Here is a 13248-nt window from a genome sequence, read left to right as displayed (position 1 = left end):
AGTCAAGATGGTTCTCTGTCCTAGTTAGCAAACCTGCACATCCCCTATACATCGGACTGAAAACCACACCAGTAGTTCAACTATAATCTATTTCTGAAGAAAAAAAAAAAAACTGTCCAATATATCAGTAACTAATGTAAGGTATCCATTTGCATTGACCTTGGCAGAAAACAGACAAGGCTGCAAAAGTAGCACGTGACTTATTGGTTGAAAACTCCTTCTTACAAAATTTGGCAGACAAATCCTTCTCTCTTCTGTTCTGACTGCCCTGCTAAAAGGCCTGCCCATCCTAACATTTTTTCATTTGTCTTGATAATTGCCATCATTTGTTGTACAAAGCAGTCCAGATCACTCCTTGCTTTTATAAATTTTGCAATAACCTTTGTGCTAAAAGAACATTTGGCGTTGGAATATTGATCAGATTTGAGTAATGAAGACAGGACAAGTGTTTGCTGAGTAAGAGGCTAAACAGGAAAACAGCCACAAGCAGGTATCTGATTTAACAAAAGAAATGTCATCATTTTCAAAAACAGGTCCAGAGGCACAAAATAAAGAAATGAACCATGAGACACCTCAAAAGTCTAAATAACTTGTCATAACTTATAATTTGTCATAACTTATAACTTGTCATAACTTATAATTTGAAAATTCAAACAAATAAAAAAAGATCGAAGCCCTTCTCACAACGTAAGCAAAGCAGGGGTCTCTCGTAACTAGCCTCCGACACCTGCCATGGAGGCACTCGAACGTAGCCTCCACCCCTCACACACTACTGACCAGAAACTACTGTAAATCTGTAAGTGCCCGCAGTTCTGGCTTATTTACTGTTTTTATTCTACCATCTCATATACTGTGATCACATCACATATACTGTGTGGATGTCTTGTTGATGTGGTCCAGCTTTGTTTGAAAGATCACCTCTACAGCTACGAATTTGGTTAGGCTTAGATTCTGATATGACAATTAGCTACGTCTGACATTTCCTTTGACAGCTGGGAGAAACCAATCTGGAGCAAGCCCACTAAGAATTAGAAAAGAATCCTTGATGTGTCATTTCTAATTGAAAAATAGCTCTATGGTTTCCTTTGTAAAAGCTTTCTCCCTTCTTCAAGGGAGGAGTGGGAGCAATACTGCTTGCTCTTATGTAAAAACAGTAAGAAAAACTAATCCAAGTATTTATGCACATACATGGAAATTATGTTTTAAAGACTATTACACCAAAGCCAAATCACTAAAATGTGCTAAATGTCAAGAAGAAATCAGTCTTGTATCTAACGTAGCTGTAGGAGCTCCTCCCTCCCACTGAGGCTGCTCTGAGGTTGGGAAGGCAGTCAGCTCCCTTACTTGTCAGACTCAATTCCTTTCAGGTGTCACCACCCTCTTTTCCCAAATAAGTGCTCCCTTGCCTAGCAGGTGTCACCGCCTTCAAATTCACCAAGTGTCTAGTACGTGCCAAGCATTTGGCTAGGTCCTCAAGACTTGAGATGGATAGCAAGATCCCTGTCCAGAAGATACTAAGAGTCTAGGGGAGAGGACAGACACATTAATACATTCCTACACACATATGTATGTATGAGAAAAATGACATGTGGAAAGGAAGTAATAAATATAAATAAATATAGAGTATCAAAGGAAGACAGGTGCAATTCATTCTGTTTTAAAGGGTTGCAAAAAAACCTAAGTGAAAACAATATGCTACAGAAAAGCACATTCAAAAAGCTAACTTTGGGGTAGGACTGGGAAAAAAAAAATTTGTTTTTTTTTTCCTGTCTGCATAAGGAAACACAGGACTATTACAAAAGAGACTAACGGTCACCTGTGGAGGGAGAAAGTGAACAGGGTATAGAATACAGAGAACAGTGTGGGTGCAATTTTCATTAGGGACCATCCTCCAAGTATACTTTTTATATTATTTTGATCTTTAAACCATGGAACATATGTGACTCAATTTTTTTTTCTAAATACAAATTGAATTTAAAACTTAAAAAAACTGTCCAAAGAGAGGTGACAGCCAGCAGGACTAACTCACGAAGTATCAGAATGAGCTCTCTTGGCTCCAGGAAAAGCGGGAGCAGAGGTGAAATACGAGGAGGAAAAAGTTAAAGGTGAGCTTGGCTGGACCACAGACTGACCCAGAGGAGGGGCACTAGGACAGAGGGAAGACACTACACGTGTTCAGGGCAAGGGATGTGATCCCACCTTTATTACCAGATAGACAATAACTCTGACAGGAAGAGATGAAAAATCAACAGCAAAGAGACCAACTGGGAAATTAATACAACAGACCAGACCAGATGCAATACAGCAGCCAGGACCATGGGAGAAGTGGTGGAATTAAGAGGAGGGGAACGTTCAATGTGATTCAATGAAACACTACAGCTGAAAACGTCTATTACATGTTGGAGACCATGCTGGAGATACACAGTTAAAGGGAGAGAGGTTCTGTCTCTGCTTAGGAAGTCAGGGAAGATAAACAGATTTCATGTCCTAAAAGGTGTGTGGATGTGAACGAGGATGTGTTAGGGGCTGAGAAAGACAGTAGGGGTGAATCAAGGACGACAAAGTTCTCAGCCTTCTCCAATGGGGGAAGCAACTCTAAGAACGTGAGCTAAGACAGTAAACGCAGGAAAGTGAAACTGTCTTTGTGTTCCACTTTGCTAGTAACAAATCCTGCAATAACTTTAATGGATGACAAACATATAGCATTCTACAATGTCTTCATTAACATAAATCATCAATCTGATAATAGCTTTTTTAGAGGGAAAAAACACTACTACATAATACATACAAATCTCATGCTGCTGCTGCTAAGTTACTTCAGTCATGTCCGACTCTGTGCGACCCCATAGATGGCAGCCCACCAGGCTCCCCCATCCCTGGGATTCTCCAGGCAAGAACACTGGAGTGGGTTGCCATTTCCTTCTCCAATGCATGAAAGTGAAAAGTGAAAGTGAAGACGCTCAGTCGTGTCCAACTCAAATCTCATATAAAACTCCAATTCTGGAAATTTTTAAATGGGAGAATGTTAACAGAATATGTCTCAAAATCAAAGCAATATGGTGTGTGCTCAGATTGGTAATGCTAATACCTTTTAGTTATATTTACTCTTTAAAAAAAAAAAATTCTTCAAGACAGAGCATGTATTTGGGTGTTTGGATGGGGAGTGCTGATTTAATTACCAAGTCAGTCCTGGAGCTGGCACTGAAAGTCTGAGGCCACACTGTCTAATACAGTAGCCGCTGGCCACCCTGGATAGTAGGTATGAGCACTTGAAATGTGGCTAATCCAAGCTGAGATAGGCTATACATGCAAAAATACATCGACTCTCAAAGAATTAATATATATATATATATATAATGTTAAATGTAATGTATATATATCATTTTTATACTGACTACGTTTTGAAATGACAATGCCTTGGATATAATGGGTCAGTTACTGTATTATTAAAATTAAATTCACCTGATTCTTCTTTATTTAATGTGGATACTAGAAAACTTTAAATCCCATTTGTGGCTTGCTTTGTATTTCTAGTGGACAGTGCTGGTCTAAGGTACAGGAAAGGGTTTGGGGAAGAGTCCACCCAACTCCTCCGGCCCATCCTCTACTTTCTGTCTCTGCCGCTCTACTGCTCCAAGCCTGAAGCTGGGAGGGCCATTTATTTTCTAGTAAACACCACATCTTCCAGAAGGAACCGTACAGGGGTCAACGGTCACCTGTCTCCCTGTTCACTGACCTCTCTACCTACAGAGGTGTTTTGTGACCTGCAAAGTCTACTTTGTGCTACTGGTCCCCCGACACACACACTCAGACAGAGAGTTCACAAAAGGGAACGGTATAGCTCTGGCACGGTCCGTCCCCTGCACATGAAGCTCCCTGACTTAACTACCCCTGATATCTAACTGTCCCTTCCCCAAGTTCCTTTCTTAAAGAGAAGCCTTTATAAAATACATGAAACGAACAGAGGCAGCGCTCCACTACTCACTCTGTCGTCTTAAGGAAATCACTTAACTACGCTGAACTCATTCTCCTTCTGCAAAAAATTAAATAAATAAGCAACAAAAAAAGAAAAAACAGAAGGTGAACCTAAAACTAGCTTTAATGTATCTTGCAATCCCAACATTCTCTAAGCATTCAAGAAACAATGATATTTTTTAAAGCTCTGCACACATATACACTAGGGAAGTATAAGAAAATGTGAAATTATTCAGATTTTCTTTCATAATAAAATCTATACCTCAAAAACTATTAAAAAATCACCAAAGAATTGATTCTTTTTGAACTGTGGTGTTGGAGAAGACTCTTGAGAGCCCCTTGCACTGCAAGGAGATCCAACCAGTCAATCCTAAAGGAAATCAGTCCTGAATATTCATTGGAAGTACTGATGCTGAGGCTGAAGCTCCAATCCTTTGCCAACCTGATGTAAAAAGACCCTGAGGCTGGGAAAGACTGAAGGCAGGAGAAGGGGACGACGGAGGATGATATGGTTGGATGGCATCACTAATGCGATGGACATGAGTTTGAGTAAGTTCTGGGAGTTGGTGACGGGACAGGGAAGCCTGGAGTGATGCAGTCCATCAGGTCGCAAGGAGTCAGACACGACTGAATGACTGAACTGAACATTTATATTCATGTAACATATCCCAGAATTTCAGCTTTTTCAATTATATTTAAAATAATTATTACTAGAATCTGTTCCTGGCTCAGACCTCTACTGCTGCCACAGCCAGACTAAGGCAGGATTCTCTGGTTTACCCATTCCTGATCATCAAATCGTGATTCTCTGGGTCGTGAAGATCTTTTTTGTACAGATCTTCATGACCCAGATAATCACGATGGTGTGATCACTCACCTAGAGCCAGACATCCTGGAATGCCAAGTCAAGTGGGCCTTAGGAAGCATCACTACAAACAAAGCTAGTGGAGGTGATAGAATTCCAGTCGAGCTATTTCAAATCCTAAAAGATGATGCTGTGAAAGTGCTGCACTCAACATGCCAGCAAATTTGGAAAACTCAGCAGTGGCCGCAGGACTGGGGGAAAGGTCAGTTTTCATTTCAATGCCAAAGAAAGGCAATGCCAAAGAACCGCACAATTGCACTCATCTCACACACTAGTAAAGCAATGCTCAAAATTCTCCAAGCCAGGCTTCAGCAATACATGAACCGTGAACTTCCAGATGTTCAAGCTGGTTTTAGAAAAGGCAGAGGAACCAGAGATCAAATTGCCAACATTCGCTGGATCATCGAAAAAGCAAGAGAGTTCCAGAAAAACATCTAATTCTGCTTTACTGACTATGCCAAAGCCTCTGACTGTGTGGATCACAACAAACTGTGGAAAATTCTTCAAGAGATGGGAATACCAGACCACCTGACCTGCCTCTTGAGAAACCTGTATGCAGGTCAGGAAGCAACAGTTAGAACTGGACATGGAACAACAGACTGGTTCCAAATAGGAAAAGGAATACACCAAGGCTGTATACTGTCACTCTGTTTATTTAACTTACATGCAGGGCACATCATGAGAAATGCTGGGCTGGAGGAAGCACAAGCTGGAATCAAGATTGCCAGGAGAAATATCAATAACCTCAGATATGCGGATGACACCACCCTTATGGCAGAAAGTGAAGAACTAAAGAGCCTCTTGATGAAAGTGAAAGAGGAGAGTGAAAAAGTTGGCTTAAAGCTCAACATTCAGAAAACTAAGATCATGGTATCTGGTCCCATCACTTCATGGCAAATAGATGGGAGAACAATGGAAACAGTGTCAGACATTATTTTGGGGGGCTCCAAAATCACTGCAGATGGTGATTGCAGCCATGAAATTGAAAGACGCTTACTCCTTGGAAGGAAAGTTATGACCAATCTAGATAGCATATTAAAAAGCAGAGACATTACTTTGCCAACAAAGGTCCATCTAGTCAAGGCTATGGTTTTTCCAGTAGTCATGTATGCATGTGAGAGTTGGACTGTGAAGAAAGCTGAGCGCCAAAGAATTGATGCTTTTGAACTGTGGTGTTGGAGAAGACTCTTGAGAGTCCCCTGGACTGCAAGAAGATCCAACCAGTCCATCCTAAAGGAGATCAGTCCTGGGCGTTCATTGGAAGGACTGATGTTGAGGCTTAAACTCCAACACTTTGGCCACCTCATGTGAAGAGTTGACTCATTGGAAAAGACCCTGATGCTGGGAGGGATTGGGGGCAGGAGGAGAAGGGGACAACAGAGGATGAGATGGCTGTATGGCATCACCGACTCGATGGACATGGGTTTGGGTAGACTCCGGGAGTTGGTGATGGACAGGGAGGCCTTACGTGCTGCGATTCATGGGGTCGCAAAGAGTCGGACACAATTGAGTGACTGAACTGAACTGAATCATCAAATGCTTCTCAGCACATTGTGAACTAAGGCTTGCAGTAACTAAAGAATCTGCACTCCAACAAAGAATAATTTACATTGTTTTATATTCAAAAATATTCTGGAGTCCGAATACTCACTAGCATTCGTGGCTTATCTTTATACATAAAAATGACAACACTAATCCACCACTAGTAGAATAAATAGTATACTGAATTTATGTTTCAACTGCATATAAAAGATTTGGCTGATGTATTCTTTTTTTCATCTTTTTTCTCCCTTGAGATCAACAAAAACTATGCAAATTGGGTAGGGATGAAATAAAGTTAACTGGCCCTCCTGGAAAGATCCCAGTTCAGCTCATACACACACTGTCTTAAACACAAGCTCTCAATTCTTAGTCTGGTGATCTTATAATTTGATCTGAATCTTGGAGACAGAGAAGAAAATCCATTCTTCCCCTTACTAACTCACTGTTGCTTCAAGTATGCCTGGTAAGCAGACACTGATCAGAAAACTACAAACCTAGCAGAAATCAATTAGATTCCTCATAAATCTGCAAACAATGGAAAAATAGTAATTTGAATAATGTTGAAGTCACCCTCCCCCAAAAAACCCCTCTACATTAGAAAAACAGGAAATCTGACAGCCCAATCTTCTTTAGCACTACCATGAAATCTATTTCACCTAAATTTCAAGAGAGAGAGAAAATAAGGTACATCAAGGATTTCTTCATATCTTTTGGCCGTTCTTTTTAGATCATCTTCTTTCTCTGCAATTTTTTTATATAACTGATTTGTCTCTTCTTGATGGCTTTCTAAAAGTTCAGCCTCCACTTCCTGGGCTTTATCTAATAAATAAAAAAATGGACACATACAAGAAAATACATTAGGTAAGAATTAATATCTATATCCCAGTATCTGTAAGAATCCTTGTACCAAATTATCAATAAACTTGATTAAAATCCACTGATCAAACTGATCAAATGTATCCTTCTCAGGGACCAGAAGTCCCTTCATCAGGTAATTAATCAGCTAATGCTTTCAGGTTCTTCCACCCGCTCCTTCCCTCTGAAAGGCAAGTCACTTTCAGGCAGCACAGTTTCCATCAGTGAACTTTCTTCGGCAAGAATCATTTTTTTTCTCCTGTCTATAATTACATAAAGCACTTAGCATAGTGTGAAAAGAATAAGCTTAAATTATAAATAGCCACTGCTAACTGATTCTGATTTGGTTTTTATTGAATTCAAAAGTTTACTTACCAATGGTCTCCTTTATGGTCATTTCCAGCTCCTGTTCCTTTTGTGCCAGCTGTGTATGAAACTCTCTCATCAGCTGTTTTAATGTGGAATTGTGCTTCAATTCAAGATCTTCCTGCTCCTGTCTAAGTACCAAAATATGAAGAGCTGATTGTTGTCAGTGCATATAGTCTGACCTCACTGGTATCAACCATATTTAAGAGTGTGTGTGTGTGTGAGCACGCATGTGTGTATCTTCAGGCACAGAACACTTGGGGAAGGCCAAGAAAACTATGATTAACTCTAGGGAATGGTCCTGAGGATTTGAGAATTTTCATTTTCCACTTAAAATTACCATATACACCATATACATCTATATTATATAACAACATTAATACTAAAAATAATAAAACAAAAAATAATTACTGGGTTATGTACCTAATAATCATGATCTCATATGCAAGGAAACGGTTTTTTCCCCTTAAATAGACATGGAAAAACACTGCTTCTTGAATTTAATTGCTTTTATTTGTCTTCAGTATTTAACTTACTATATTTATGCTTGATACTAACAAATTTAGGTTATGAAACTTAACTGTATTAAGACACAAAAAAGATTTCATTAAGGAAGATTACCTTAAAACTAATCATACCGGGAAAAAAAAAAAACTTCCTTGGGGCTTCTCTGGTGGTCCAGTGGTTAAGACCCCCCTGCCAATGCAGGGGACACAGGTTTGATCCCTGGTCCAGGAAGAACCCACATGCCTCGGAGCCACTGAGCCCATGCACTACTAACTACTGAGCCCACTTGCCCAGATCCCGTGCACCACAACAAGAGAAGCCACCACAGTGAGAAGCACATGCACCGCAACAAAGAGTAGCCTCTGCTCACAGCAACTAGAGAAAGCCTGCACACAGCAACAAAGACCCAGCACAGTCAATAAATAAATAAAATAAATAAAAGCTTACTTGATTTTCTCTTCCATTTCTTTTTCATACTCTTTCTTTATTATATCCAGTTCTTGCTGATGCTCCTTCCGCAGCACTCGAATATCTTTCTGCAGTTTAACCACCTCCTGGCTCAGCTTCCGCTTCTCCTGCTCCGCCCCCGCTAATTTAAACTCCAGGTCATTGTGCTCGGCCTCCATGTTACTAAGCAAGCTGGGCTGGACCACATGTGATGTGGACTTTCCTTCAGCACTTTCTTCCAAAACTTCTGTGGGTTTACTTTTTCCATTCATCTGTTGTTGCAGAGCCTGTAAACTTTCAAGTTTTGAGGTCAGCGCTTCGATTTCAACTCTGTGTCCTTCCCTCTCTCTCAATAAGCAGGAATCCAGCTCTTTTACTTTTTGCTCCAAGATCTGACAGGTCAAGTCCTCCCCCTGGAGTGTTTTCTGGACATTGTCAACCACATTTTCCAAGTTCTGCTTTGCCCCTGTGATATTTTTATCTCCTTCTTCCAAATGCTGGGAAGAAACCAAGGAGTGTTTCTTGTTTTTTTCTTCAAGTTCTTCTTGAAGCTGATTTATCATCACTCGATCCTCATGTCGTTTTGCTTCAGCCTGTTCGATCTTTATTAAGAGCTCCTGGTATTTGCACTGTATTTCAGAATGAGAGGAAATTGTCTCTTCTTTTTCCTGCTCCAGCCTCTGCACTAACATTTCCTTTTCAATTAAATTTCTTTGTAAAACACTGAGTTTTTCTTCACACGCATTCTGCACACAGCCTTGGGAATCTGCTTCCTCTTGCTCAGTACACACTGCCACATTTTCCAACAATCTGGGTACAACTGACGTTTCTGATTGTGGTGAACTTTCCGCGGACTTCAGTTTTTCTTCCAAGATGTGAATTTCTCTGTCTCTTTCCTGCAGTTTTGTAGTTAGCTCACTCAGATGGCTTTCTCTGTCTTTTCTGTATTGCTGTTCTTTCTCTTCCATTTGCAATAACAACTGCTTCTTGATGGCAGCAATCTTTTGTTCAGCTTTTTTCTTCAGTTCTGCTAATTTCGCAGCACCTTCTAATTCAAGTCTATCTTCCAAAGCTTTTAACTCCTCTTCTTTGCCTTTCACAATTGAATTCACATGTTCCAATTCTTTCTTCACAGATTCAAGTTCAGATTTCATGGAAGATGCTTGCTCTTCAAGTCTTAAGACTTTTTCTTCAGCGTCTTTAACCCTGTTGTCCTTCTCTTCTCCTAACTCTTGGATGTGCTGGAGTTTCTGAATCATTTCTTTCTGTTCACTATCCTTTTGTAGATGGCAATTTTTAAGAACTTCATTTAAGGACTCAATTTCAATTGTTTTCTGAGCAACATGCTCCTCTAATTCCACAATTCTCACTGTTTGAGTTTTTAACTCAGTCTCTAAATTATACTCCTTTTTCTCCATCTCACTCTTCTTATCTTCCATCTCACCCTTTAAATATTCAAATCTTTTCTTTTGCTGATCAAGGTCCTCCTTCAATAAAGTTAACTGCTCCTCCTTTTCACTGGTTTCCTTTGTTTTTAACTCAAGCTGCATCTGCAGTTCTTTACTAGTATTTTGGTACTGCGTAAATCTTGACTGTGCTTTCTTCTTCCACTCTGAGAATTTGATGGACAAGTGATCTGCCTGTTCCAGAGCAGACGTTTTCTCTTTACTCAGAGTTTCAACTTTCAAAGATAAATCTCGCACTTGATCCAGCAATTCCTGCTGTGCTTCATCATGTCGCTTACTTAGTGATGAGATGGCTGCTTCTTTTTCAGCTAGGCTGATGCTATTCTGAAGCTGAGCATTCAAATCAGCTAGCTGTTTACTAAGACTGCTGATCTCAGCTTTTTTTTCTTTAAGCTCTTCTTTCATCATGGTGACAGCATTGATGTTTTCTGACAACTCTTTCTTCAACTGTGTGATACAAGATTCCTTTTCTGAGGCAGCCTGTTGCTGATTTCCTCCTTCCTTCTGTAAGGCTTCTTTTTCTGTGACAAGACCTTCAATATCAGCCTTCATGCTCTTAATCTGACTTTCTTTTTCTTCCAACTGATGTGTAGCATGTTGAAAAGAACTATTTAGTATATTTTGCTCTTCTGTTAGCTGTCTAAGTTGTGCTTCTAACTCAGAAACCTGGCAAGTTTTGCTCAGTAGTGCCTCCTTCACTTTAGCTGTGTGCTGTTGACAATGGGAGATTCTAGAGAGAATGGCACTGATTTTACTACTGCTGATGTCGATGAGCTCACTTGTTTTAGCCTGTAATAAGGCTTCGGTTTTCTTAGAGTAAACGTCTAGCTGAACTGCTAGCTCCTGGGACAGTTTTCGGAACTCCAGGCTTTTGTCCTCTAGGCTTTTCTTACTGCTGTCGTGTGAAGATTTCAGACTCTGGAATTCTTCATCTGTGGTTTTCAGCTTCTCAGTAAACTCCAAAACCTTGAGCCTGTCTTTTTCTGCCAGCACCTTCAGTTCAGCTACTTGCTCTTGCAGAAAAATGTTTTCCTTCAGAGAGCCATTCAAGTCAACCTCCAGCTTTTCAAGTTCGGCTTTTAGTTTAGCTTCATTCTGTGTGACAGAATCCACGAGAGCAGCATTCTGCTTCAACTGTCCCTGTAATTCCTTTAACGAGGCATCCTGCCTAGCACCCTCTTCTTTCAGCCATGCCATTTCCTTGTTCATCTCCTCTTTTTCACGCCCAAATAGGAGCATCTTTTGCTTCAGTTCTGCTACCTCTTGCTCCTTCTCCTGTAACTGGACATCATGTTTTTCCTGAAGTTCTTCAGCTTGCTGACTAAGTTTCTGCTCCCAGACTGCTATGACATCATCGACCTCTCGCCTGTGCGCCTCAGTGAGACTTTCTATTTGCTCCTTTTGGTTTGTCTCCAGTCTTGACACTGCATCATTGATTCCAGCTGAGTTAGCCTGTGCCATTTCCAAAATCTTGGCATTGAACTGTTTTTCTTTCTGACTGAGCTCCAGAGCTGTATTTTCAAGCTCTTTTTTAAGTTTGGCTTCCTGATCCAACAATTTCTTCTTTAACATTTCTTGCACCTCCTTTGCTTTCTGCTTAATTTTTTCCATCTTTTTCTCTTGATTTTTAAATTTGGCTTCATATTCCTCTTGCAAAACACGAATACTGTCCTCCTTGGCTGATAATTTCTGTTTGAGTATTTCTATTTCTTTGCTCTGGGCTTCTCTCATTTGTAAAATGACATTTTCCTTTTCCATTAAGAGTTGCTTTCTCTGTTCCTGCTCTGTGTTCTTATCTTTAAGTTGGGATTCATAGAGTTGGGTCAAAGATTTCACTTTTTCTTCCATTTCACAATTCTGTTTTTCAAGCTTCTGCAGTAGGTCCTCCATCTGGATTTTGTGAGTGTCTAACTCAGCACAAACATCTTTCTTTTGAGCTTCAACTTCAGCTACCTGTTTGGTAAGAAGAATTCTTTCTGCTTCTAAATCCAACAACTTCTGCTGCAACTGGGCCAGCTGCTCCTCATGGACTTTAGCCTGCTCATGCGTTGTGTTCTGCAGTGACTGGAAAAGCTCCAACTTAGTCGATGCCTGCTGGAGTTCCCCTTCGGACCTTTTGATGTCTGCCTCTAAATTTTCCACATGGGCCTGATGTTCTTTTAAATGCTTGTCCTTTTCCTTCAGAAGAAGCCCAAGTTGGTTAATTTCATCTTTTAAGGCCTTTTCAGTTCTCTGGATAGAAATCTCTTGTTCTTTAATGATATTGTCAACCTGTTGTTGGTGATGATTTTTCTGTTCATCCAGCTTGGCCTCTAATTCCTGCTTCACTAGATCCGCTTGATCCTTTAGTACAGAAAGTTCTTCCTCTAGCTTGTCACGCATTTTTAATACTTCCGACAGTTCAGACGATAATGATTCCAATTCTGTTTGCTTCACATCAAGCTTTTCTAAAGTCTTTTCGTTCATTTCTTCTATGTGGGCCTGAAAGAGTGTCTCTCTGTCTTTCACCAATGTTTCTTTCTCTCGCTCATACTTTTCTCTAAGTTCTTCCATTTCAGTCTGATGCTGTTGCTTTAAGACTTGGAGCTTTTCAGTCCAAATGTTATCTTGCTGATGCTGCAGACTTTCCAATTCTGTCTTGTGTTTTTCAACCATGATTGTAATTTCTTTATTGTGCTTATTTTTTTCAGCTTCCAAATGAATAGTTAAATCTTCTGATTGATTTTTATTTTCTTGCAAGCTTTTTTCCAAGGAACTTTCTAATTCAAGAATTCTCTGTTAATGAAAACAGATGTGTTTTTAATTTATTAGCAATGATATACATGACATGATGTCTACACCTCCCTAAAGATTACAATTTAGATAAACAATTTTACATGTCATATCAAACACTAGAAAGGACAAAGAATCTGTGCTCAGTTCCTAAAGGAATCATGTAATAAAAAAAAAAGATTCTATTTTTTACACAGCTCATAATTCCAGATTCTTTCTATTTGGGTAGCTATTTCAACTATCTATTTTTCAAAACCATTCTGAATGGATAGTGGGGTAAAAAATGATAAACTAGATAATAGTAACTGTTGGTAGAAAGATGAGTATTTTTTTCTGTTTTTTAAAAGGCCTATTAATAGTATTCTATTACTTTTATAACTTAATTTTGAAAGAAAAATAATGTATCTGGCTTTTACACCAAAAATTATTACTTAGAAGATGTTTTTCAAAAAG

At 39.7% G+C, this 13248-nt stretch overlaps 1 protein-coding gene across 8 annotated transcripts in view; it reads right to left on the bottom strand.

Annotated features, from left to right (window-relative positions):
* GOLGA4 (golgin A4) overlaps positions 1-13248 on the bottom strand; it is a 111163-nt gene that overhangs the window by 22404 nt on the left and 75511 nt on the right. For all 8 annotated transcript variants that reach the window (XR_014064601.1, XR_014064602.1, XM_081527235.1 and 5 more), the window contains 3 exons: positions 8558-12798; positions 7613-7734; positions 7071-7201 (listed from right to left, as the gene is read on the bottom strand). Coding sequence is in view for 6 of the 8 variants with exons in the window: in XM_081527235.1 (XP_081383361.1) it covers positions 7071-7201; positions 7613-7734; positions 8558-12798 (4494 nt within the window). In the remaining 2 variants the exon portion in view is untranslated. The remainder of the gene's footprint in view (positions 1-7070; positions 7202-7612; positions 7735-8557; positions 12799-13248) is intronic.

Source organism: Giraffa tippelskirchi, chromosome 9 (assembly GCF_054371585.1).
Source record: "Giraffa tippelskirchi isolate mGirTip1 chromosome 9, T2T-mGirTip1v1.2.pri, whole genome shotgun sequence".
Taxonomy (NCBI): domain Eukaryota; kingdom Metazoa; phylum Chordata; class Mammalia; order Artiodactyla; family Giraffidae; genus Giraffa; species Giraffa tippelskirchi.
The sequence above is the reverse complement of the archived record's forward strand: the minus strand, read 5'-3'. Positions and strand labels throughout refer to the sequence as shown.